The sequence below is a fragment of the Callospermophilus lateralis genome, unplaced genomic scaffold (genome assembly GCF_048772815.1).
Source record: "Callospermophilus lateralis isolate mCalLat2 unplaced genomic scaffold, mCalLat2.hap1 Scaffold_74, whole genome shotgun sequence".
In the NCBI taxonomy this organism is placed as follows: domain Eukaryota; kingdom Metazoa; phylum Chordata; class Mammalia; order Rodentia; family Sciuridae; genus Callospermophilus; species Callospermophilus lateralis.
This window is the reverse complement of record NW_027515420.1, coordinates 8116363-8143355: the sequence shown is the minus strand read 5'-3', so window position 1 is coordinate 8143355 and position 26993 is coordinate 8116363. Positions and strand designations below refer to the sequence as shown.

General features: G+C 33.2%; 1 protein-coding gene across 1 annotated transcript in view; it reads left to right on the top strand.

The window, feature by feature from the left end:
* Positions 1 to 723: 723 nt before the first annotated feature.
* Positions 724 to 26993, top strand: part of LOC143389920 (A-kinase anchor protein 9-like) — a 56826-nt gene continuing 30556 nt past the window's right edge. Inside the window, exons 1-8 of the mRNA XM_077108437.1 lie at positions 724 to 809; positions 5146 to 5248; positions 19565 to 19810; positions 20330 to 20374; positions 22073 to 22126; positions 22494 to 22667; positions 23610 to 23765; positions 24541 to 24738. Coding sequence (XP_076964552.1) covers positions 724 to 809; positions 5146 to 5248; positions 19565 to 19810; positions 20330 to 20374; positions 22073 to 22126; positions 22494 to 22667; positions 23610 to 23765; positions 24541 to 24738 — 1062 coding nt within the window. The remainder of the gene's footprint in view (positions 810 to 5145; positions 5249 to 19564; positions 19811 to 20329; positions 20375 to 22072; positions 22127 to 22493; positions 22668 to 23609; positions 23766 to 24540; positions 24739 to 26993) is intronic.

Sequence of the window (26993 nt, the reverse complement as noted above, 5' to 3'; positions counted from 1 at the left end):
TAAATTTGGTTTTGTATTACTAAAGATTTTCCAGCAATTTTTTCAGTATCTCAAAACTGTCATTTATTCAGTTATATAAATGCAGAGTTAGAACTACTTGAACTACCCCCACGCCCCCGTTGCCTTACCTCCCAGCAAGAAGGAAGCAGCCGTTGCCACTGCCCACAGGAGCCCAGACCCGCTGCCTTACCTCCAGGTGGAACGAAGCTGCTGCTGCCGCTGCCGACCTTGCAGACCCCAGCCTCCTGCCTTACCTTGCTGCCTGAAGGAAGCCGCCGCCGCCCCCCTCCACTGCCCCAACGCGGACTCCAGCCCTGCTTACATTGCGGTGGGAAGGAAGCTGCCTCCACCATGCCCCGACTGCCCACCAACGCGGACCCCAGCCCCCAAGCCTTACCTCAGGGCCAGAATGAAGCTGCAGCCGCCACCCTGGTTGCTGCCCACTGGACCCAGGCCCCGCCAACTTACCTCGCTGTGGGAAGGAAGGTTCCGCTGCGCCGCCCTAGCTGTCCACCAAGCAGACTCCAGGCTCCTACCTCCCTTACCTCGGGGCAGAAGGAAACTGGCGCCGCCTGGCTCTGCCGGCCCCCCCTGCCGCCGGTTGCCTTCCACGCGGACCCCAGCCTCGCTACCTTACCTCGCTGCTTCAAGGAGGCTGCCTCCGCTGCCCAGACTGCCCCTCAGGTGAACCTCAGCCTTCCGCCTTACCTTGCCACGTGAACTATGCTGTTGCTGCCGCAGTCGCCTTCGCCATCGCCGCTCCAGCTGCCCTCTAAGCGTACCCCAGCCCTGCTTCCTTACCTCGCCGGGTGAGTAGTTTTGCTTGTGTATAACTACCCCACAATAGACTTTTGTCATTTAAGAGGGCTGCAGGAAATCTTTGCCTGTTATATTTAGGAATACAATGACAAGGAAAGTGTGAGTTTCTGCATGGGTGCACTATAGCTATGTGAATTGAGTGCTTAATCCACCACATTCATTCACTGACTGCAGAACCATGTCCTGTGCACCTGACAGAAAATATGTGCAATATGTATCTCAGCAAAGCTAAAACCATCACCCATCACAGACTACTCCAACTTCTGAGAAAGTGTGGGAATCAGTAGTCTTTATATTCTAAGGGTCTCCCTATCATATGTAACCATATAAATATATATGTGATATCATTAATTCTAACATGTGCCTTTTATCATCTCTAAAATCAAAATGTACCATCCAATAAATGATGTTTTCAATCACTCTTAGACAGGCAGCAATTGTGATGCAATTATCATTGCTTGGGACTGCATAAACCTGTCCATTGCTCTTTATATTGTGATGTACCATAAAAATCCAAGAACAAATAAGTTTAAGAAAATTATTTCAATAAACATAAAATAAAAATTCTAAGGAACAAAAAATATTATTACAGTTTAATTGGTAATGATTTTTCAGTTATAATGGCACATAAAATGTTGCATCTTTGAATTAACTCTTTCACTTGATATTATAATTTATGCCATTGTTTAGCTGACAACAATTTTTCTTAGAGGCAAAATAATGATTATATTATAATCAAACTTTCAATTTCTTGTCATGACAAAAGCACATACTGATTTTTAAGACTAGTCATTTATCAAATTGTTGACTATGTTTAAGAACTCAGAATTATTGATATAGTTAAATGCATTTATCTATTAAGCTAGGCAGTAGACATTACAAAATGTTTATACTAGGTATGGAAAGATGATTATAGCTAATAGTTCTTAAGCACTTACCATATGTCAATCACTATTCTCAGTTCTTTACATGTCCTAGGACTTAATCCTTTTGCAGCATCATAGTTTTAATATTATAACTATCCCCATTCATTTTATATATTAAGAAATTGAGGCACGAGAAGCCAAAAAATTATCCAAAGATACAAAATAAGTGTGGAGACAGGATGTACGTTAAGATTGTCTGACTGCAGGAATTCTGATCCACTTAGACACTATAGTCATAAATGTTTGTCCCTACCCTTAAGCAACTAAGTCTAACAGAAGAAAAAAATAAACCAATTAAGTTTAAGGGTAATGTCATAATGGAGTTAGATATAAAGTTCAAGAGATGTGCAGGAGACGGATCATGTAAGTTTGTTTGTCATAACATATTTGTGTATCGTTATCTAATAAATGTCTGTCTTATTAATAAATCTATAAGCTCATCAAGAGGCAGGGACTTTGTTGGCTTATTGTTGTATGATCAGCTGTTGACCTAGTGCATAGCACTTAATTGTTTTCATTTTTGCCTCAGGGAGTAAGGAAGGCTAAAGAGAAGCAATATTTGAGTAGGTACTCAATGAATATGCTGTATGATTTTTGTAAATTTAACAATATGTTTCAAACCTGCACAGTAAGCAACATGTTGGCTCTGCAATTCCAATGCTCATAATTCATCCTAGAAACTATATGTAGTGCTGCGAATCGAACCTAGTGCCTCACACATTCTAGGCAATTGCTTTACCACTGAGCTACAACAAAAGCCCCCTCATTCTAAGGAAATAATAAAAATTAAGGCACTTTGTCCCAGATGCTATTAAGGTTAGGTTTGTTAATGTAGCAGTACATAGAATAATGTATCTTTTTCCCATGAATAGATAGATGTCAGAGAGTTTGAGAAAGAAGGCTGACTCATATAGCTTTTGAATTAGCTTCATATTTTAGTGTACATGTTATATCTGTTCTTCTAATAATTTCATGGATAGTGGAGATTAAGTTTTGCTGCCAAGTATATTAGGCATTTCATGCACTAAAAAATGAAGCCAAACCATTATCTCATTATAACTCTGCTCCTAAAATTATCCTATTTGTTAATGGAATTCTGTAACAAATTTATGTTGAATCATTGCACCTGAAAATCTCATAGTACTAGTGACTTGGAGAAAGGGATTGGGAGTATGCAGTAATAAGGTTTGAAATTTATAACTTGCCATCTTAGGCAATAAACCTAGCCAAGTTTCTTAAAAGACAATTTGAGACACTAATAAAACGTCTGCCAAAATAATCTTTTGCAGAGCCAAAATAAATATAGGTATGATAAACTGGCCCTAATACATGAACTTATGAAACAAACAGACTATCTGTAGTTCTGATATTGCTGTTTGCTTGAAAAGTATGCATGGGAGAAAGCAATATTTTGTATAGCAAGTGGCAGAAAGGCAGACAGGCTTCCAAATGATAATAATTTCTATTCATATAGAATTGTATAATTTCTAAAGATTCTTCACAAGAAAATTCTTTATTTGATTTCTATGGTTATTTAAAGAAGTCACTTCACTTTTTGGTAATGTTATTTCTTTTTTTCTTTTCTTTTTCTTTTTTCTTTTATTCAATGCTGGGGACTCAATTCTAGGGTCTCATGCATGTAGGTAAGTGCTGTACCACTGATGCACATCACAAGCCTGATAATACTCTTTCTTAAATAAATTTTTTTTTATAGCTCCAACCGTGTGATAATAAGGTAATTTGAGAGAGAATTCATGATTGGTTGATGAGAAACGATCACCATTTTGTCAGGAAATATAAGGTAAGTCACTACGATGTTTATATCTGAAATTTTTGTTGTTTCTAATTAGCGTATTTATCTCTGCTTCAGATTCTACATCATTATCCTTCAAGACTCCGCTTTACATATATTCTTAATGTTATATCCTCTAAATAGACAATCGGAAACCACAATAGTAAACACTGCATAAGAGGAAAATTTAACCTCTTAAAAGGAAAGATTTGTCTACTGAGACTTGATGTGAACAAATGAATATTCATTCAAATAAACATCTGTTACTTCTACAAGCCATTGCAGTAAATCAGTTTTAATAGGCTGTACAGAGATGAATATCATATCATCCTCCCTCACACCAAATCAATCTCTTACAATGGGATCTCTTTGTTTGGATTTCATATAACACATACTACATTAAAATACACTGTAGTTATTTAGCTCAGGCAACACAGAGCCTGTGCATATGCTTCTGATATCAGTTCCTAATGGCTGTTTGTAATTATTTGGTATTTGCAACACACAACTTAGGTGAGTTTATTAAGTTTTATGGTTGTTAATGCTGCAATGTTGATCCTCATTTGCAGTGTCTTTTTAGTAAGGAGGTACATGTTCTTGTAGCAAATTGAATACCTGTGCACACACATATACATGCATATATATGCAAACATATACACATACACATATATATACAAGAGGAAAGAGTTGCTTTGCTAGAGTGAGTACATCAGATTTAGTTATTAATTCAAACATTATTTATATCGGACTAGGCACGGATTGCCAGGTGATGCTTGGAATTTTCCTCAAACAACAACCTTACATGACTATTATTTGAATATGCTAACATAGTTAATGTACAAATATAATTTCTTAGTATCTTATGTTCTTTACAGGAATTAAGAAATTTCATAATTCCACAAACTATTCTTCAACCTACATTATGGATGTTTTGTGAGATAGGTAGATAGAGTAAGACATTAGCCTTTGGAGATTAAGTTCAACCTTTATCCTTTCTTTTTTGTTGTTGTTGTTGTTTAACAAGCATTTTTAGTTTGTAGAGTAATGCCAGTGTTGTAATGTTCTGTATAAGCTCTCTTATTAGGTTATTGATAGGATTTTTCAATTACTGTGCTGCTCTGATAGGCAAGCTAGTTATAGTATAAAATTGTTCCTTGCATTTTCAGATATTCTGCTCCACAGTGAAGAAAGCTATTCTCCCTCTCTGCTTTCTTTTAATCTTCCTAGTTTTTTATACTTATGACAGGTCTTACTTAATTTTCAAAGTTACATTTGATAACAGTTTTACAATGTACAATTTTTTAAGCTTTTTCTGAATATAGCAATTTGATGCCTCCATCAGAGACTGGTGCGTTTCTGTGATTTAAAACTAATTCATGACTTTTGGGCTTTGCTGAAATAAAAGAAAACATGGTGTTGAGAGGAAAGAATAGACATGACAGGCTTCTTTAAATGTATGTTAAAGAATTTCTCTAAGGCAGGAAAACAGAGCATCAGTAAAGTCCAATGAAGAGATAATTTTGTTTGAGAACAATTTTTATCCCACTCCTGTTCTTATCTAGTCCCTTGGATGTGTCTTTTATTTTACTTTCTCTTTTCACTTTTCAGTTTTATTGACAGAACACCACAGACATCCTTACTGAATGATAACCCACAGCAACGAGGAAACAAAAAAGATAGAATTCATCCAAAGGATTGGACTATGACAAGAGTGGGACAAAAATTTTTCAAACAAAAACATTTCTTATTTTTGTTAAATAAAAAGGTTTGTAGAAAGAGCAAAACTATGACTATTAAACATTTAATTTAGGCTGCTGATGATTGAAATGTGAATTAATTTCTTCTAATATGACAAATAGAAAAAAGTTCTGGTAAATTGTGAAACATTAGTGATAAGGGGCATTATTTTTATTTCTTAGTAAGATTTTTATAAAATTAAAATTAGGCATTCTATTTAATTGGTTAGCATCCGTTTAATTGGGAGCCAGGCATGGTGATGCATGCCTGTAATCCAGTGATTCAGGAGACTGAGGAAGGAAGATCACAAGTTCTAGGCCAGTCTCATCGATTTAGTGAGACCCTAGGCCACGTAGTGAGACCCTGTCTCAAAATAATAAATAAGAAGGGCCACGTGCAATGGTGTTTACATGTTTGGCTGTTTTCACTTAGTATAATGTTTTGAGGTTCAGCCATGGTGTAGCATGTGTCCATGCCTCATTCCCTTTTATGACTGAATAATATTCCAGTGTGTGTATATACAGAAATGTGTTCACACTTAAATCCATTGATCGGCATTTAGATTGTTTCTATGTATTGTCTATTGTGAATAGTGCTGCTTTGAACATTTGTATACAAGCATTTGAATACCTGTTTTCATTTCTCTTGGGCGTATATTTAGGATTAAGAATTCTGGGTCTTATAGTAATTCCATTTAACATTTTGAAGAATCTCCAAATTGCTTACCATAGTGGCTTTACCATTTTACTGTACCATTTCATTTTACATACCCACTGATAATGCATGATAATTCTAATTTCTCTGTATCTCAACAAATTTGGTTTCTTTTTTTTAAATCATAGCCATTCTAGTGGGCATAAAGGGATTTCTCACTGTGGTTTTAATTCTTGTTTTCTTGATGACTAATGACACTGAGTGTCATTTTTGTATGCTTTTTGGCCATTTGTAGATCTTCAGACCATTCAAGTCCTTTACCTATCTTGTAATTTGGTTGTTAGGAATTTGTTTTACATATTATGATTAATATGCATATATATATATGCATCAAGGGAGAGAGCATGTATGATCATGTACAAGAGAGGAACAGACAGAAATACACATTTCCAGTGGGATTATCTTTCATCTCTTTTTTTTTTTTAATGCTCGTTTGGCTCACCAAAATTTAAACTGGTACTTCCTTTGTATAAGCTGTTGGTGAGTTGATTACAGCGTGATGGTGAAGTTTGAGTTTTTTTGAGGTGCAGTAAGTCATTCCATTCCTTGACCAGCTGGTCAAATGGGCACCTGTTGGCCTTTTGGCTTGATCATTACCAATACATATCAGTTTGGGGGGAAAATGACTTAGTCTTCAATAACAAAAAGCCCTGTCATTTTTCTGTGTGAACATGATAGACATGTGTATGTATTCTACCTAGTACAAAGGATTTTATTGTCATATCGACTCTCCTTTTACTTTTTGTGGTAGTTTTCACCAAAATAGAACTTAGGATATTTAATGCCCATTTTGGTACACCTCCTAAAGCTTGGTTAATTTGTTCATGGATTTTACACTGTTCAAAAGTGCTAAATGTTAAGACTGTTCATAAATTTAGCATTGTTCCAGGAGTAGTTTTGCCTAGGTTATTTATTTAAATCTATATTCTTTTGTTCTATGTAAAATTCCTTTATCTTACATGAACAATGTAATTCTTGTTTGCAGTTGCTGTCCTCTTTTGGGTTACTGTTTGCTCTGATTTTTATGTAATCTAAATTTTTTTGTGTAATTCTAAGATTTTTATGTGTGTGTTGATGTGTTTCCCCTTTTAGAGATCATTTTTTAGAGCCTTAAGTTATTTTGATGATTCAGAACTACTCTATGTATTATACAAAATCCTATTTAAAAATTTGACTTTATAAATTGTATTGATTGATTAGATTTTCTGACTTACAGATTTCTGAAAAACTAACAAGATCTACAGTTTCTTTCTCTAGCCACTCCCTAGCCCCTCAGCAACCCTGGGATTGAGCCCAGAGGCTCATGCATGCTAGGCCTTCTATTTCTTGATATTGCATATACTATAAAATTCCTTGTTGTTTTCTAAGGATTGTTCATTGTGGGGGTTCAGTAATTAGGTTTTATTTATTCCTCAGAAGTCTCACTTTTATTCAAGTTGGTGTTTCTTTACTAGTTGTTTTCCCCAGAGAAGATAGAAAAAGGAACCAATTATAAATGAAATACTAGTTCAAGAATCATATTTAATGTGTGAAAAGTGTGTGAGGGAGATGTGGGGGGTTGTTGTTGCCATAGGTGTGGTAAATGATCTCAGTTAACTTCCCGCATCATTAATATTTTATTGAGTGCATGTGTATATGTTGATTCCTTGAAAGTTGAATAAATTAGTAGATGCTCTAAAGATCAAGGTATTAGAAAAGGTATAAAAACTGCATTAACAAATGTGCACTAGGAGGACATTTTTTAAATGAAATAATGGGTTTTAGCTAAAAGTCAAAGAAATTCTATATTCTACTAATAGATAAATATTTTTGGTGTGAAATCTTTTATATTTGTCAAACTAATGTTTACTTTTGACTTGCATAAATTCCTTTTTAGTGAACTACATGTCTGAGTATTTCTAATGACTTTCCTTTTTGTGCTTCAAACAACCAATACCAATTTTTAAAATAAAGTTTGACAGAAAAAGTTTAATTTGAGATTTATTTTTGTATATGATATTTATTTTTTGAAAATTAAAAAGATGAAATAATATTTTATATAGGCCTCAAGATTTTAATTTTTTGAAAGAATGTATACTTATTTTTTTCCTAGGATATGAACTTAAATTGTTTTAATATTCTAAGTTTTCTCTGTCTCACACACAATCATATTTTCTATGCACAGTAGTATTTATTTTGAGACGCATCTTGGTTGAAAAATCCTTTGAACATTATGGGATTATTTTTTTATACTCATAGCCAAATCCCAAACCTGATTTTTTTAATTCAAAATCTGCCTCATTCTATTTCTATCTCACACCCTAAAAAAATCAGGCCTAACTCACCTTTTATGTGGTTTTTTTTTTGACTCTGTTAATTTTCTCAAGTTGATTCTGTACATTGTCACTGTCTTGATCTTAAAATGTCCCTTTCATTTTGTTACTCAGGTATTTTCAGTCTTAATAATCTATTTAATATTTATTTGACCTCCATGCAAGTCGGTGTAGATTCAGAGATAAAAATACCCACAGGCCTGCCCCTAATATTTTCACATTCTAATAGAGTAGAAAATCAACCACAATACAGTAAGTGAAGTGCAGATAATCATTTATTTACTTATTTGATAAATACATTTGTGCACTTATTGCTTGTTATTTCCTGTGCTAGACTGTAGAATCTGAAAGACATGAAATCTGCTAAATACAAGATTCATTTAGTTAGTAGTAGGCAGAAATATAAACAGATATTTATAAATTTAGGAATGTAATATAATTCTGGCTCTATGAAAAACACAAGGGAGGAATATCTGATTCCATTTGGCAAATAGAGAAGGCTTCTTGCATGGATAAACTCTGAATGAAGCCTTGAAGTTTTGAGAAAAACTTGGTGAAAAAGAGAGAGGTATGGGTAGAAACTTCAGGAAAATGAGACAGGAAGAGTAAAGCACCGAGGTGTGGAACAGTTTGACTTCTTTGGGGGAAGGTGTACAAGAGCATTGGTATTATTGGAGTATAAAGGTATAAGCAAGATAGGGCAAGAGATGAAGCTAAAGAAGGTAGGTCTGGGCTCTATCCTTAGGGTCTTGAATTTCATGTTAAGGAGATTTTTATCCTGAAGGTTGTGGGATATGTTGATGGGTTTTAAGACAAGGACTAATATGGTTACATATACATTCATTCATTTAAATTCTTGCAATTAAAAAATTATTTTTAACTGATACTTAAAAAGATTGAGTTTCAGATTGATCCATTTTGCAGCTCTATGGAGGATAGACTTGAGGGTAAAACTATTTAGAGGCTGTTGAACTACAATTGAGACAGTGAAATAGGAGTGAAAGTGTAGGGATAATCAAGAAATATAGAGAGGATAAAATCAGAATGTGATTGGTTGGTAAAGGAGAGAACATGGATAGAAGGTTGGTGTTGTTATCACTAAGAGAAAAAGAAGAACAGTTTCAGTTGTTGACTTCAGGCAAGATTGGGAAATCAGTTTGGAATATTTTGTATTAGAAGTTCCTTATGAGACAGCTGAGTGGAATTTTTCAAAAATTTTGTTGAGAAAAGTATAACCTATAGTGGCTAACCCAGATTGTCTGGGATCAAGTGTGAATTTGTCAGTTATGGCTATATGTCTTTATGAAGTTATACTTAACCTCTCTGTAACTCAGTAACTCATCTGTAAATGTTGATACTGGGGTTGATGTGAAGATTTAGCCTTTTAGTATAAAATACTTTAGAATTTTGTCAGGCTGTAAAAAGTCTTAAAGAATTATTAGCCATTCTTAAAATCATTGTCATGTTGGGATTTAGAAGATTAACGCTATATAGCAGAAAACTAGAGTAGAGAAATATGCTTGGATCAGATAATGAGGGACTGTATGTATCACTTAAAAGTAGTATGAATTTTAACCTAAATATAGCAGAAAACTTTTTTTTTAAGTGTGTTATATCTTAACCTCTGAAAGGGTTCTTTCCAAATAATTTATTATTTTTAGGTAGGTATGCTGCCACCAGGTGCTAGGTATGTGTTACTGTTGTACAAATGAAGCAATAAAACTATCATTTTTTAAAATGAAGTATTGATTTGATTAAGATCGCTGAATATGAACAGTCTAATTCTGGTAGGACTTCCTTGTTTCAAAACAAAAACTAAGATTAGTTAAGATGAGGTAAGAGAGGGTTGTTGTAAAAATGCAGAGATTTCAGAGGAAGGACGGAGAAGTGTAGTAGGGCCTCAGAGAATCTGAAAAGCCATGGGAAATTGATGCCATTCTTGCCACCATTTCTTATCTCATTTCCATATTTTTGTATATTAACTTCCTTTATTTACACATCAGTTTGAGTATGAACAAAAATTATAGGATGAATTTCCAAACCTATATTATATAGTGGAATGGTTTCCCATTAAATACATTTTAAATTTTTTTTAAAAGGCAAAAAAAAACCCAATATATAAACAGTGGAAGCAAATCTCATAAAATAAACCACTATCCGGTGGTTCCCAAATTTTGTTGTACACTCGAAGCTTCTGGTAAGCTTTTTAAAAATTCTTTTTACTGTTTAGAACACACACCATGCCAAAATCAGAAAGTCTCATTATTTTAAAAAGATTTTCAAAGAGCAGAAAAGTTTAAAACCATTGATAGAGCCACTTTGCAAGATTTTGCAATACTTGAGTGATTATATATTATGACTTCTTATAAGCCAGGTACTTTACTTGGTGTGCTTCTGTAAGGATTATTTAATGCCAGAAGGAAAACTGGCTGTATTGGATATAGAGAAAAGTGTCTTGGGCTGCAATTTATCTTGTAGGATGATCATGTGTACTGCTATTTAGAGGTCATTTTAGTGGTGTGGCTGTAATTACATGAGGATCAAATTATGCACTAATTTTAGAATCCTTCATACAAGATACCTCTTCTCTATAACCTTTCTGGACAGCTCTGCTACTCCCTTGTTCCCTACTTTCAAGAGAAGAATCTAATTGATTCACTCCTCTTATCAAAAGAGGGTGAAATCAGATGTCATGGATGGTAGAAGTTGTAAGTACTCTCCAGTTCCCTCAGAAGGAAGTTCTACATACTTTAAAAGTACTTCAGTGTTTCACCTACAGAAGAATGCATGGTAAATATATATATATATATATATATATATATATATATATATATATATATATATATATATATATATATAATATTAAAACAAGTGAAAAAAAGACCTCTACATCTGTCACTTAGATTAAAAACATTCATCTACCAATGCAATAAAATCTTTATCTAATTCCACCCCTAGCACCTGAGCTAACTATAGTTCTGAATTTATCATCACCTTGCTTTTTATAACACATATGTGTACATAAACTATACTTAGTTTTCTGTTTTTGAACTTAGTGGTGTCATTATGTGACGTCTTCAGTGATTTTCCTTTTGTTCAATATCATTAGAGCATTTTCACTCCTGCAATAGTATTCCATTATAGAAATTTATCTCAGAGTCCATTCTCATCAGTGAGCATTTAGGTCATTTCCAGTTTTGTTACTGTTACAAATATTTCTATTGTGTTAGGTTTTGTCTGCAAGTGCCAAGGGTTTAGAGTTGGATAGAAATCATGAATCCTGTGATCCCTTAGTCCTTGAGTACTAGAAAGTGTCTTTGAAAATGAGGTAGAAAGAGGGAGTGAAATCAAAAACAACCTGGTGAGGCTGGGGTTGTAGCTCAGTAGTACAGCACTTGGCTAGCAGATATGAGGCACTGGGTTTAGTCCTCAGCACCATATAAAAATAATAAAATGGGAATTGAGTTTATCTACCACTAAAATATAAAAAAATGAAAAAAGCAAAACTTGTATTTGTTAATATTATCTACATGGTTTCAATATATATATCATCAAACAGACATTCCTGGGAACTATTGATGAACACTTGATACCCATTGACCATTAACATGGATCACTGACCTGAACAGAGGTAGCAGTTCTTTTATTTTTTTTTCTATTTTTTTTTAGTTGTAGATGAACATAATATCTTTATTTATTTCCTGTGGTGCTGAGGATTAAACCCAGTGCCTCACACGTGCAAGGCAAGTGCTCTACCAGTGAGCCAACCCAAGCCCAGTTCTTGTATTTTTGAGTTGATATTGCCTGCCAAAACTATATGCTTACCAGAAGGAGTCATTTATAACCTAGACTTAAAAATTAATAAATAATAAAATAGCCTGCATGACAGTGAAATGAAGCAGAGGTAGGTGGTATCTGAATAATACTCTTTTGGATGTGATTTCTAGTAGGTATATAGTTTTATTATTCTTTAAGAAAATAGTTATTATTGAAGGTGGAATGGTGGTGGAATGGCAGTGGCGGGAGAAGACAGCCTGAGACATAAGCATACAAAGACTGAGTACACTATCCCAAGCAGCAATTGTAAATGATACTCTTGCTAGACATTTTCTATCAAGGATCTGAAATGAAACTCTCACGTTGATTTGGATTGCCCTAGAGCCAGGAGTACTGGATTCAGTTGACTTCAGGCTAAAAAGAAAACACTCTTAGTTTTCATCATAAACATAGGAACCAATGTGATAGTAAAATGAAATGAGACTCCAATATGAAACTGTAGCCACTGCTTTAGCATTTATCACTTTGTTCCTCACTCTGTCTTTTTATTCTAGTGCTAATATCATTGTATTGATTCATGGAAGAAACTAAAAAGATTGTTTCATGACCTAATTTTTTTGTTGTATATGTTTATATGTGCATATTAGATACAGAGATCTCTCTGTGTATGCATATATACTTACATGCATCTATATGTATAAAATAAGCAGATGTAAATGGAAAACATGGGCACCATAAAAAATAGTTATAGTAACACATGGAGTCATGATAATATTATCAGTGAATATCCTTAAAGATATGTAGGGGTAGAAGGCAGTAAAGATCTTTCAAAGAAGAAAAAAATTACCGGTAGTCTCATAATCTACAAGTAATTATTTTTAATAATTTGTTTTAATTTTTAATAGTTTGTTTCTATGCACAAATATATTTAAAAACTTCACTTGATTCATTTTATGCAGTTTTGTGCTCTTATTTTACCCAGCTTTATACTGAGAACATTTTCCCACATTAGAATTTTTTGAAAATATTTTTTGACAACTGCATAACATTACATTGCATTAATTAATATAGCCATGTGAAGCCATGGACCTGAATGTGTCATCTTAGGGTTTTTTGTTTGTTTGTTTGTTTGTAAAAGAAACTATGTAGGAGTTCTGAAGTTCTGAGAAATAATGCCTATAATTAATGCCTAGAGGTACCTCTTTCACAAAAAATCAGTTTTTAAAAATTCAGCAATTATTCAGAGCTTATATGCAGTCACTGTTCTAGACTTGGAGTGTATAATGATTGATTTTTATTAAAAATCCCCTTCTTTATGTAACTTTCTAGTAATTTGTTCTGGATGATACTTAATAACATGAGAATAAATAATGTTTTGGTAATTTTATGTACTTAAATGTGGTTCGTTCTGAACACTGAATCATTCCACTTTTTCTGTATCCTATACCATTTTTCAGCTGGGATTATTTAGTAATAGCTATATACTGTTTGTTGACTTGTATTTTCAAGCAACAGTTTACAAATTTTCATAGGTAAAATGCTGGTTTACTTAGAATTGCAGGTAAAGAAAGGAGAAAGGAAAGGAAATAATTGAAAATTTTTCTCAAAAAACCCCAAGACCTGGAGGAAATTTTAAATGATCCTTCTAATGTATCTCTTCATTATACAGTTGAAGAAACTGAATTCTCCTGATGTTAAGTGTCTTGTCCACTGTCACATAGCTAGTACTGTATGACAACCCAGCACTATATTATATGTAGTCCATATTGTTTTGAAATTCAAGAAATATTTGGGTTGTCTGTATACCCAGGCCATGAAGTACACAAAATTAAGATGATTCCTTAAGCTACAGAATCTGTTTTCTTTTTAAACATGAAGGTGATCGAATTGAATGAGATTATAGGCTATAAATAGGTTTGGTTGCTCAATGATTTAAAGTCTTGTGGTCTTTTCCATTCTTGATTTCCTTAGTTTTATTTAGCACTATTTTTTTCTTACAGTTTTTTTTTTTGGGGGGGGGGTGTCTTGCTGATTCTGAGGCTGACCCCAAACTCCTGCATTCAAGAGATCCTTCTGCCTCATCCTCTCAAATAGCTGGGACTACAGGCATTCTACTAGGCCTGGTTTGTACCTTTTTGTTATTTTGGAAAATATGATTCAGAGCACCCTAAAATGTTGCTTTTATTTTTGCTCTCGTTTGCCCTTCTTCAGCTGGTTTTTAGGTTAGTCGTTATAATCTTTTTGTTTCCATGGTTAGGCCACCAAAGTTTTTCTGTGATAGTTTATATAGCTTCTTGTTTATCATCCATAAAGAAATAAGAATAAACATAAAAATCACTTTTTATAGTTATTTTTAAATACTATAGAGATTACCAGATTACATATTTTTGTAACATTCGCTTTGAGGTATGTGCGTTTTCACGTTTGTTTTTCCTCTCTTGTCAAAAAACACTTGTCAGTTTGGCAATTTCATTTGTTCATGCTTTAAAATTAATGTTCTAGGATTGTGAAATACAATGAAAAAGGACCTAAAAATACACAGAAAGCAAATTAGTATAATGAAAGGTTGGATTTGGAGTCGGATACTCTAGTTCTGTTTTGTTTTGCCACTGATTATAATATTGATCAGGTAACATTGATTTTTTAAAATTTTTTTTTATTTCTAAACAATACATTTATTTTGTTTATTTACTTTTATGTGGTGCTGAGGGCCTCGCATGTGCTAGGCAAGTGCTGAACCGCTGAACCACAACCCCAGCCCCTAACAAATTGATTTTTATATATCAGCTTCTACATTTTTGTCTCAGTAAGATATTTTCTGACCTCTCCCCACAGTCCCACAAATTGAATTTTCATTGTATGCTGTCTTTAATGCATATACTTTCTCTTCAAAGCACTTTTTATAACTTGAATGTACATATTTCTTTATTTGTTTAATATTATCTTTCTTACTGGATTACAATTCATGAGAGTTCATATGTGTTATTTATCACTACATGCCCTGTCATAGCTCATGATAGGCAGTCAATAAGTATTTGTTAAATAACTGAACTATATACTTACAACCTGACATAAATCCAATTTTTATGCTTTCCAGGCATAAAACTACAACACATCTCTTTCGGAAGTCCTTTTTAAAGAAAATCAGGACAATACAGTTTCCTATAACACAATACACCTCTTCTCTCTCTTCTCGCTGTCCATATATGTATATATGAACGATTGTCAGGCTTAAGAAATTGTGCTCTAACCCTTATTTCTCACTCCATTTAATAATAGAGTTTGGCATTATACTGTGAAGTTCTACTTTTGGGACAATGTGTTTCATTGATGTCTAGCACAGAGCCTGGCATGTAGTAAATAGTCAATGTACACACAAAAACCTAAACAGACTTCAATTAGTCATTTATTTTTGAAGGAACATTATAAAAACTTGGCATGTTTTTATATATAACATTTTGAAAATGTATTGTTTTATTGAGAATGATCATTTATAAAATTATAAATATTGAGTTTAAGGAACTCAATATATTTATATTCAGTTGTTTATTCTTGTTCTGGTCAAGATAAGACATTTACTTGTGATCTGGTCTACTTTTGAAAGATAAATATGTGAACATAATATCTTCCAGTAAATCTTGCAACTATTTCTGTGACTACATATGTTAACACTTTTATAATTGGCTTCCAAATGACAAACACAGATGTCTGTAGTCTGAATTTTCAGCATGTTTTAGAATAAATGTTTTCTCAGTAATTTAAAGTGCATCATTTCAGTATCAGATGGTTATCTAATTGATTCAGATTTTTTTGCTTATCTGCTAGCTTGCCATTTTTCCAATTTAAAATAAAACTAAATAGCTATAAATAATTGAATACATGATACAATCTTATTCCTTTCACATTTTTATAAAACAGTAGTCTTGCCAGAAAGCTATTATGGATATTATTTTTTATGAGAAACTTTTTGTTCTGTTTTGGTTTTCTTGGTGGAGGAGGGAGGTTATAGTGAGAAGGATTCTTTTTATGTTCTTATTCATTTATTAGCCATTTTTGTAATTGGTCTATTTAATAGTTACAGTAATTCCAATCATATATTTCCTCTTTTTAAGGAACAAAGAAATTCACTTAGTCTCATTCTTTTATCTTTCACCTCTTAAGAGTGATTCAAGTAATTTGAAAATTGTTCATTTTAATTTTGAAACCATGGAACATTTTAATAAAGTAGAATTAGGTATGCCTTTTATATGATCTTGCTTAGTGTGGTGACTTTTCAATAAAAGATAAATTATCCTTTTAAAAAATTCAACATAGGGGCTGGGGATGTGGCTCAAGTGGTAGTGCGCTCGCCTGGCATGCGTGCGGCCCGGGTTCAATCCTCAACACCACATACAGACAAAGATGTTGTGTCTGCCGATAACTAAAAAATAAATATTAAAATTCTCTCTCTCTGTCTCTCTCTTTCTCTCTCTCTCTCTCTCTTTCTTTTTGCCGCAGTCCGGCTGCAGCAAACTAGGCGGCGGGGCGGGGGGGTGACGAACAACTTGTGTATGTTGATACAGCAGGAATGGGAGCCATTTATTGTAGGACAGGAGCGGTATTTATACATTCCACACAGCTTATCTAATTAAAATAAACTAGATACAGCAGTCAACCAATCAGGAATCTCCACACTTAATGGCTCACTGGCGTTATTTCACAAACCACTTCCTCTGGCAAAATGCTAGGCGCCCATCCAGACTTGTTTACAGACTCTACATCTTTTAAAAAAAATAGATAAAAAATTCAACATATATTTATTTAATATTGCTCTAGGCTTTTAATATATAGAAGTAGGGAGGAAAAAAGTCCCTGCCCTCATGGGGTTTACCTTCTGGTTAATTTTTCTGAAAAAATAATATGACTCATATAATGAGTAGTATAGGCCTAGAACAGTATCTTTTTAATTATGTCTGTAGAAGTGATTCATTCTAAATACTATAATGGAACTATTTCTACTTTTTATTCCATATCTGTGTGTTGCTTTTTGCATTTAGTACAGATATTTGTATTTTGGAGGACTATTTTTTTTGTTGTTGTTGTTGTTGTTGTTTAAATCAAACTTTCCATTCTTTATTTATCTGTCTTTCATTTTGTGCTGACGGTTGAACCTGGGCCCTGTGTGCTTGCTAGGCAAGCACTCTACCACTGAGCCACATCCCCAGACCTAAGTCATTCTTTCTATAATGCAAAGTTAATAATTTTTTCCTTTGTTATATATTTGACATTTGAATAAATATTAGATATAAATTATTGATATAATCTAACACTTGGAATTCTAAGCAAACATCTTCATCTTTGCCTTGATAAATTTTGCTGACTAAATATATTCTGATGCAGAAACGTGATATTTCAAGAAGTTTCTGAAATTGAGTATAAATGTTATAAATGTCATTATTAGTATTTATTTTTTGGCATTGCATTCTCTCTAAGGGATGTTTTTAAATAATGCTCCTGGATTTCTGATTATATTTATAGATAAAGTATTTGCCAATATTCGAGTTAGTTTATTTTTAAGAATGATCTGCTATGCTCTAAGTAGTTCAAGTACATTCCAGCAGCTTAATAATGTGAAAATAGAGGCAACTGGTATTGCACCTGTTCCTCAACACACTGGGTAGTTACTAAATAACTGGGAAAAATGTTAAATGTGATATATTTTTATACTCTGTAAGTATAATCATGAGCTATTTCTGACTTATGAATTAAATATCTTTATTAAGGGAATAGAACATGTTTATATGCTTTTCTTCATCTACAGCAGATAATTTAAGTATAAAATGTTATTTATAAATAATGTATTTGCCACATATTTTGATAGTAACATTAGCAAGATTGCTTTAATATTTTAGATAATAAGAAATTTATTTGCTGTCTTTGTAATTGGTCTGGTTAATAGTTATGGTAATTCTAGGCATATATTTCCTCTTTTTAAGGCAGAAAGGAACTTACATGTGGTCTTCTTTTTTCTCCTCTTAAGAGTGATTCAGGAGCTCAAATTAAATTTAAGTCTTTGTCAGTAGTTGCTTTATATAAAAATCAGAAAACTTACTGTATTTAAAAAAATACAGTAATAGCTCAGCAATATATCCTTTGCCTAGCACATACAAGGCTGTGGGTTTGATCCTCAGTACTACATAAAATAAATAAAATAAAGGTATTGTGTCCATCAAAAAAAAAATTCTTAAGAATAAATACATAAAATGTAAGTGAGCAATAGGAAAAATACCTGTAATCTGAACTCCAAATGTAAACAAAAGTTGTTAAGGTTGTAGTTTTCCAGAATTTACCTATGCCTATGAATATAATGATGTTTAAATTCATACTGGATATAATCATTGAAAGCTATGAGCCTGAGACTTGCCTTATCTTTTAAAAAATGAAGTGTAATTTTCCTTTCATGAAAAGAAATAGATATGCTACAATACTACTTTATACCTGCTATTATATCACAAAGTCTTTAATAGCAATTGCTTGCATTGGCATTTTTAATATAAGTTCACCATAATTAGTTCTAGTGTTACCTGGTATATAATGTGTACTTCTGATTTTAGGTGGTAAGAAAATATTTTAGGTCTTAAAAAACTTTTCTTTTTAAGTTTTCTTTCTGCTTATGATAACGAAAATCTGTTTGATGCTTGTCTCTCTTTAACAGTCTTTTATTTTGTCCATTTTTTTCATAGCCTTCAGCAATCTCTTAGTAAAATTTCAATAGTAGATTTATCATTTCTTTTATTTTCAACTTATCTCTTAAAAGAAATAACAAGTGATATTAACTTTCAATTTATGCCAGAGATTACATCTCCTTTTAAAATAAATTTAAAGAAAATACACTGTTTAAAATATATTAAGTAAATGATAACGTATCGATGACTAGGATTTGGTGCAAATTCTGATGATGACAGACAAATGATAAAGGGTAGAAAACACTGCTGTTTAAAATTTTAAGTTACTTGTAAGTTTTTTCCACTATAAATATGGTTGCAGTGAGCATTTGTATAGCTAATAGGCTAATTATCTTTTTTGTATAAAAGATAATTATAGACAATATCTTTTGTATAAAGTAGTAGAACAGAACAAGTGTGTTTGGAGCTCCTTGTTTTTGTGTGTATTTTCATATAATCTTAAATCCAGAGATTATACTGTGAATGAGAGTCCCTCTATTCCCCTATTCTAGTTATAGAATAGTTATTCCCCTAACTCAGCTAATTTCCTCTTCTTTAGACTTGACATGTTCATTTCTTACCCCTCAATATTTAATAAGTTCATTCACAAGTACCTAGTTTTACAACCTTTACAACCCGAATATTCAATCCAATAGTTATTCTGAAATTGTGAAGTCATCTATATTATTATCATCGTTTTAATTTGGTGATAGTTTGATCTTTTAAAGAAAGTGATCCCAAAGAAAAATTATCATTGATGTTAATGATACTTTTTTCCTGTAGCTTGCCCAGTTTCGAGAAAGAAGAGCTCGATTGGATGGACAAAACCCTCATAAGAAGCCAAAAAAGAAGAAAACCTCAAGCAGTAAAAATGATGTTCATGGCTTGAATATTGATCAATCAAAGAGTGAGGAGATGTTCATAAATAGTTCTCAGGGTGTTGAATCAGCCGTGATGCCTGAATCCACAATAATGAGAACTCTAAACAATGAAGAAATGCTTAAGCAAGAGCAGGTCTTTACTGTTGATGTAAGTATTCATCCAGATTTTAAAACATTCTACCTCTAACTAGAAAGTAGTGGCAGTGAAAAGTCATTAACATCCACCTGAGGGAAGCTTGACAAAGTCATTGACTTTTTAGCATCAAGAACTGATGATTCTTTTAAAGAACTTGAACTTTTCTGATGGCATGTTAAGGATTTACTTTTATTTAAAAGAGTTACATGAATTAGAGGAATGGTGTCTTTGATGTTTTTGACTTACAGATAACATCTATATATGTAAAAGTTCTTGGTACTTTTGTATTTATAACAATGCCTTGTGATAAATTTTATATGCATTATTATAAGTCATTGTAATTCATAATGAAATGAAATTTTTAAAGATTTGGATAATTTTTACTAGTTTTTTAATAGTATTTTTGTGAATTTTCTATCATTGTTACTAACAGCAACGTCTTAGTAAAGCAGGATTTTTTTTTTTTGTAAAGTATGATATTTAGCAGGGGAAAAATGTCATAATTGTAATCATGTTTTACTTTTGTTGTAGCCGGAAAGTGAGATTTCAACCACAGCAGATGATTACACTTCCGAGGTAATACTAACATATCCCAATTAAAAATGTCATAGATAAAATTGATATTTTTTTGAAATTATTGATTGTTGGTACTTTATTTCTTATAAATTTATATGCTTCTGTATATATTTAATATAATTTAAGGTAACATAATATAATATAAATGGATTGAAATACTGAAAATTATATTTTAATGCTGTATCTTTTTCCAGTGGTTAGCTAAAGTCTTAACTGTTTGAATTGCTTAATCCTTAATTATATAGCAGCCCTATTTTGGTTTTTAGGAAAATGAGTCTGCATTTCTAGGATCCATGACCATTTTAAGATAGCCATTTAGCACAGTAAAAATTTTATAATTGGTATGATTTTTATATTAATGCTTCTACCATGCGACCAGCGCAATGGTTTCATTAATGAGGTTCTTGGCATAAAAGTTAGCTAGTGAGATCGAAATAAACACACAGACTCAGTTACCTTTTTCTATGACCAGGTCCGAGAAGGCTCCCCTCTCTGGTTCCCTCCTCTAACCACCCGTCAGGGCAGCAAGGATTACTCAGGGCTAGTAGGAGAGAGAGAGAGTGAGCACGCCAGGGAGTAGCCTTTTATTGGGGAGCAAGAAATTCAGGGGAGAATTCCATCCAATGAAGGTTGAAGGGGGGCCGCACTCCAAGGTCAGGGTCAGTGATTGGGCCTCCGGGGTCAGTGGTCAGTTACACCCCCACACGGACAGGTTCTCTCAACAGGAGAGGGCCGGGAAATCTCCGACACAGCCAGAGCGCCTCAGACCCTAACCGGGAGTCACCCAGTCATGTGTGAGAATGGCTCCCGACAAATGCTTTTTACAAATGTTTGAATACTAGTGTGTGTGTGTGTGTGTGTATATATCTATATATACACGTTTATATATATAAATATTTATTGCAATTAATGTTGCTGTACTGTTGTGCATGTGTGTGTGTGCATGTGTGTACGTGTGTGTTACTGGGCATTGAACTCAGGGCCTTGTACATGCTAGGCTTAAGATATGGGCAGGAATGTGGGCAGGAATGAAGTTGGGTTTTGTACTCTTAGTGGTAAAAAGGCAATTAAATGATTAATTGATAAGAAATTAATTTCCCACTCCATAAACCCTATATACATATTCTATCATCCTCCTTTCTCTTACTACAAAATATCTGTTCTACAGACAAGTGGTGATATGTTAAGGAAAGCCCCCACATCTGTCTGGATTGGCATGACTAGCAGTAGTACTATCCCCAGAGGGAAGTTCTTAGGGGAGTGTTCTTTACCTCTTTATTTCCCTTGGCTTGCTTACTAGCCTTTAATAAAATTTATACCAGTAAATGGTTTTATTTGAAAATAAATAAGGCTTAATTTTAAAAATATATTTAGCTAATTTTAAGGAAGCATTTTGTAAAAGAAGATCTAGTAACTTGAAGCTTTTATTTATCTTTCTGAAGACTAAATAGGAACTGCACTTAGAACTTCAGTTAACTTAAATGAAAGTGTCTTTTGTATTGTAAGAACTTAGATGTTTGAGGAATGATTGACATTTGATATGCCTCTTAGATACTTCAGTTAAATATAATTACCATATTTGTTTTGCTGGTAAGGCATTTTCCCTAGATGTAAAAGATACACAGTTAGTAGAAATATTATTGTTAGGTAAATAAAATTTGGTCTATCATAATATATCAGGAAATTGTTTTTATACAGGTAAATGATTGCTGTAATGTGGTGAAAACAGGAAAGCCTACCAATTTATTAATGGTACAGTATATAAAACTACTCATGATACTAATGTTTTTTATTATTTAAAACCATTTGACTTACTAACCAAGCTTTCTCCTGTATGTAATTCTTTCTGTATGTGATTTCTAAAAGTTATTAGATCTTCTTTACTGCTTAACAAAACAAAGTTACCTCATTTTCATTATAACATGGAATTGGAACAAAATTTGCAGATATGCTGTTTAGGGGTAATATCACATTAATAGCAAACCAGATTGCCATAGAAGTGAACTTCAAAGTGAAGAGTGATGTTTTAAAGTGGATTTTGCTATGGAATTCAATATTCGAATTCCTCTCTCAGGAATGTTGCTAGTACTGAATTATTAAAACTATTGGATTGATTTAGGAAGAAGAATTTGGTGTCGTTGATTCTTATTCTGAACAAGGCGCACACTATAGTGAGACTCGCCTAGAGTTGATAGAAAACGATTTAGTTGGGAAACCTGAACATGAGCCCGAAGAACTGAACAGAGAACTGGAAGAAATGAGGGTCACCTATGGAATTGAAGGATTGCATCAGGTACATTTACTTTCTGTGGCCTTTGTTTGCTACTCACAAAAACAAAAACAGGAATTTTTTTTTTAATATTTATTTTTTTTTTAGGTGAACACAATATCTTTATTTTACATTTATGTGGTGCTGAGAATCGAACCCAGTGCCTCACGCATGCTAGGCGAGTGCACTACCACTTGAGCCACATCCCCAGCCCTCCAGGAAATTTTAATGATAGTTTATTTATTTAATGAGAATTACAGGTGTTAATTTAAGATTATCTCATTCACGAGAAAAATGGGGTTCTTGCACATAGTATTAAGAATCCCATTTTACACCTAGAATTCAACTAATAGGGGTAACATATATGTTACTTTGTTTATTTAACTTAATAAGATAGAGTAAAATAACTTTAGTGATTTTACTAAAGATGTTTTTCTAATGAGCCTGAAAGAAAATTGTGGTATAAATCACATTTTTTTAAAAATGATGACTTAAACCCATTAAGAATGTCAGCAAGTCCCTGTAAATATTCTCTGCAGTTAGAGTGACATCTCTTGTATTAAGTAATCAGTTATGAATCAAGATGAAAATGGGATATTAATGAGGATGACAGAATAGATTTCAGTTTCATCCTCTCCAAAAACAAGTTGGTGGTGTTGCCTGGTAACAGATTGGGGGAGCTTCCCAATATAAAGGCATTTGCTTCTAGAATTAGATATATAGAAAAGCCAGAACAAGTGAAAATTTTTTGCATGTGCACATTAATTTCTTTCAGATTGATGTGGAAGTAAAACAAATTTCTTAAAGCTCATAGCTTTCAAATTTGGGAGATAGCATACAAATTGTAAGAATTCCACTAATGTGTTTTGAATCTCATATTTTTTAAAAAGTTGCTTGTAACAATGATAATCAGTTTTATGTAAAATATAAGCCTAGAATGTAATTATTTTCACTGATTTCCTTTAGTTACAAGAATTTGAAGCAGCAGTTAAACAAAGAGATAGTATTATCACACAACTCACCGCCAATTTACAACAGGCAAGAAGGGAAAGGGACGAAACAGTGAGAGAATTCTTAGAATTGAGGGAGCAAAGTCAAAAATTGCAGATTCAATTCCAACAAGTAAGTATTACAGTAAGTAGAACAAGACTTACTCGATTTTTATAACGAATTTTTAAATTTTTTCACTTTCTAGAACAAACCTGTTATAAAGCCATTTGTTTATTCGTATTGGAAAAACTAGTGAATAAGTGTTATGTTAATCAAGAATTTAATTTATACTTTTTGGGTAGTTTCTTGCTGTTGTTTTCTTTGTACTTCTTCCCTGTCTCTATTTAAAAATTCTACAAAGTCTTATCAGGTGTATTTTTGCAGAAATTTAACCTGCAGTTACACCCTACTTTTTCCAACCCTGGCATGGTTTTATGTTAATTAGGTTCTCAATTATAACTAGACTGACAACTGGATATATTCCATTTATCTTTAGTTGGAACTATAATCTAATTGCGTTAAACAAAAGGGAGGAATTTAAGGTAAGAATACAGGCTTGTTTATAGAACTTAAGGGCAGAAATACAATCAGAACTCTGAGAGAAATTGGAACTAGAGTTTGAAAAGTCATCAAGAATCCAGGAAGAACTTTCAGTCCGCATTTTTCTCTGCCTGCCTGCCTGTCTTATTTCTCCTATTTTCTCAGCTTTATAATGTGAAAGGTAAATTCTTTGGCTCATTACCCAAAGTGCACATGACCTATCAGCATGTTGACAGCATGGAAACATGCTGACTGAGATCGTAAGCCTATGAAGTGAGCATAGTTTCCAGAGAACCCCTGTGGGCTGAGGGTACAATAAAGTGTCACTTCAAAATTTAATATTTTGAGGTTTCTTTCTATTTTCAAGTTACAGGCTAGTGAAACTCTACGAAACAGCACTCACAGTAACACAGCTGCAGATTTACTGCAAGCCAAACAACAGATTCTCACTCATCAACAACAGCTTGAAGAACAAGACCATCTATTAGAAGATTATCAAAAAAAGAAAGAAGACTTTAAAATGCAAATTAATTTCTTACAGGAGAAAATTAAAGTATATGAAATGGTATGTGTATCTTAAGGAAGTCAACCCTCTTGTAGCAGCTTTGTAATTAACTTTAAAGTTTTTAATGGAGGTGTTTATCTTTTTTTATGCATATGCACCCAAAATTTCGTAATTGAGACAAACTCTTTGAGTATATAAAATAATGTATTTCAAAAGCATTGAGAATTTCGTAGTAATAGTTTTAAAGATGATACTACTCATTACTCTGCTCCTTGAAAGTGATCTGCCTATGTTAAACTGAAGTCTCAGGAGAATCTATTTTTATAACTAGGATTTTTATCCTTTTTCCTCCAACTAAATGTATTTCTTCTTATTTTAGCCATGATTATAAAATTCTGAAAAAGAAATTTTGTAAATTTAAACTAGAAAAAAATGTGGTTGATTCTTTTTATTCACTTGAGTTATATTCCAGTTTTGGGGAATTATTTAGTCAATAAGTGCTCCTGGTAGGAAATGTATCACATGGATTGTAATCTTTAATCTTAAAAACAATTCATGCTAGTAGATTCCATTTTTTTGTTTGTTTTTTTGAGAAGTTGAAGTTTAGATGTGATTTGCCTGAAGCTGCCCCATTAACAGGTACCAGAGTTGAAATTCTGAGCTCCTTGCACTACACTGCACTCTGATCCTTGCCATCTCTGTCCTCTTTTTTGCTCTGTGAGAGCTGAAACAAGGCAGTGTGATCACCATGTTTGAATGTAGCTGAACATCATTTTACAGTAACTCAAATTTCTTGCCATCACTCTGTGCGTGTCTACAAATGTCTATGAAAGCACCATTGGTATGGATTTGTGGGTTTCAAATAAATTTGAGCAAGTAGGCAAATACAGAATCTGGGAATAATGAAGATGGAGAATACATATAATACAGCATATTTTATAAACTTAGAAGATTCTACAGGAAGTTGAGAAATTACCAAGACAAGAATATTGTTTGGATAACAAAAGCATTAACTAGCACTTATTAAGTACTTACTCTATAACAGGCAGTATTCAAAGCCTCTCACCCATATTAATGCTTTGAATCATCACTACGACCCCATGAGATAAGGGTACCTTTATCATTTACAAATGATGGTACCAAGACAACGCAAGATGAAGGAAATAATCCAGGTGCAGAAGTGATGTATCGATAGAGCCAGATTTCAAAGCTCTGTTTTCTGACTCCAGAGACTCCTCTTTGAAAAATAGGGAATGTACAAATTAAAATTATGAGAAGGGCATGCTTTTCAACTAAGGTAATTTAAAGATTATGCAAGTGTTTACAGAATACCTATTCTGTAGTAACCCTTGCAAAAGATATATGACGAACCTTAAGATGTCCCCTTTCTTCACTGAACCCATGGAGAGGTGTGGCATGTACACAAGTTACCACAAAATAAAAAGTAAGTGCAGGTAACAAGTGTTATGAATGTTTTGACGAGGTCTGCTTTATGGGGAAAAGATTCAGGGTAGACATCAGCAGGGAGGTAATATTTGAGATAGATCTATAAATTGGAATAATGTGTTATTTATATTTTGTTTACCCATAAATTGGTATAATATATGGAACATAGTACATGGAACAGCTATTCAATACCTGTTTGGTAATCAAGAGAATTGTTTATGAATTCATGACAAATAGAGATACACAGGATATTCTTTGTGGGATGTGGAGTGGGCATAAAGACCCAGGCTGCAATGTTGAAAATGTATAGGGAGCAAAAAGTAATTTACTTAGAAAGCAATAGGCTTTGGAAGTGTCTTTCTGGAGGGTAAGAGTAGAAAGACAATCGAGGCCTAGGTTGAAAGTGCCCGGATCTAGGATTTTATTATTTCTTATTGTTACTAGGCAGTATAATTTCAGATTATCTAAAATTTATGTAATTCATTTTAGTAATGAAAATAAACTGTTTATTTGAATGTTAGCAATAATACTTTTATTGTTCTTATTATTATATTTTAATTTCTCAGTTTTCAAAAAATTTAATCCCTTTGAGAAGTAGTTCTGTCAGAGCACCTGAAGTAACTATACTGATAGTCAAAGGCTCATTATCCTAATCCTCCAAACCTCTTGTGTTATAGTAGTCACAAACAGGAAGTATATTATTCCCCACTCTTTCAGGTGTAGTTCTAAAAATAGAGGATTACATCCTTGACTGAAGGGCTCTCAGTTTTGTAACATAGAACAAGTGATTTAAAACCATGTAATTTGAAAAGAGCTAAACAAAGAAAACTGTGAATTTGTGGTGTTTAATAGTTGAATGAAGAATTATG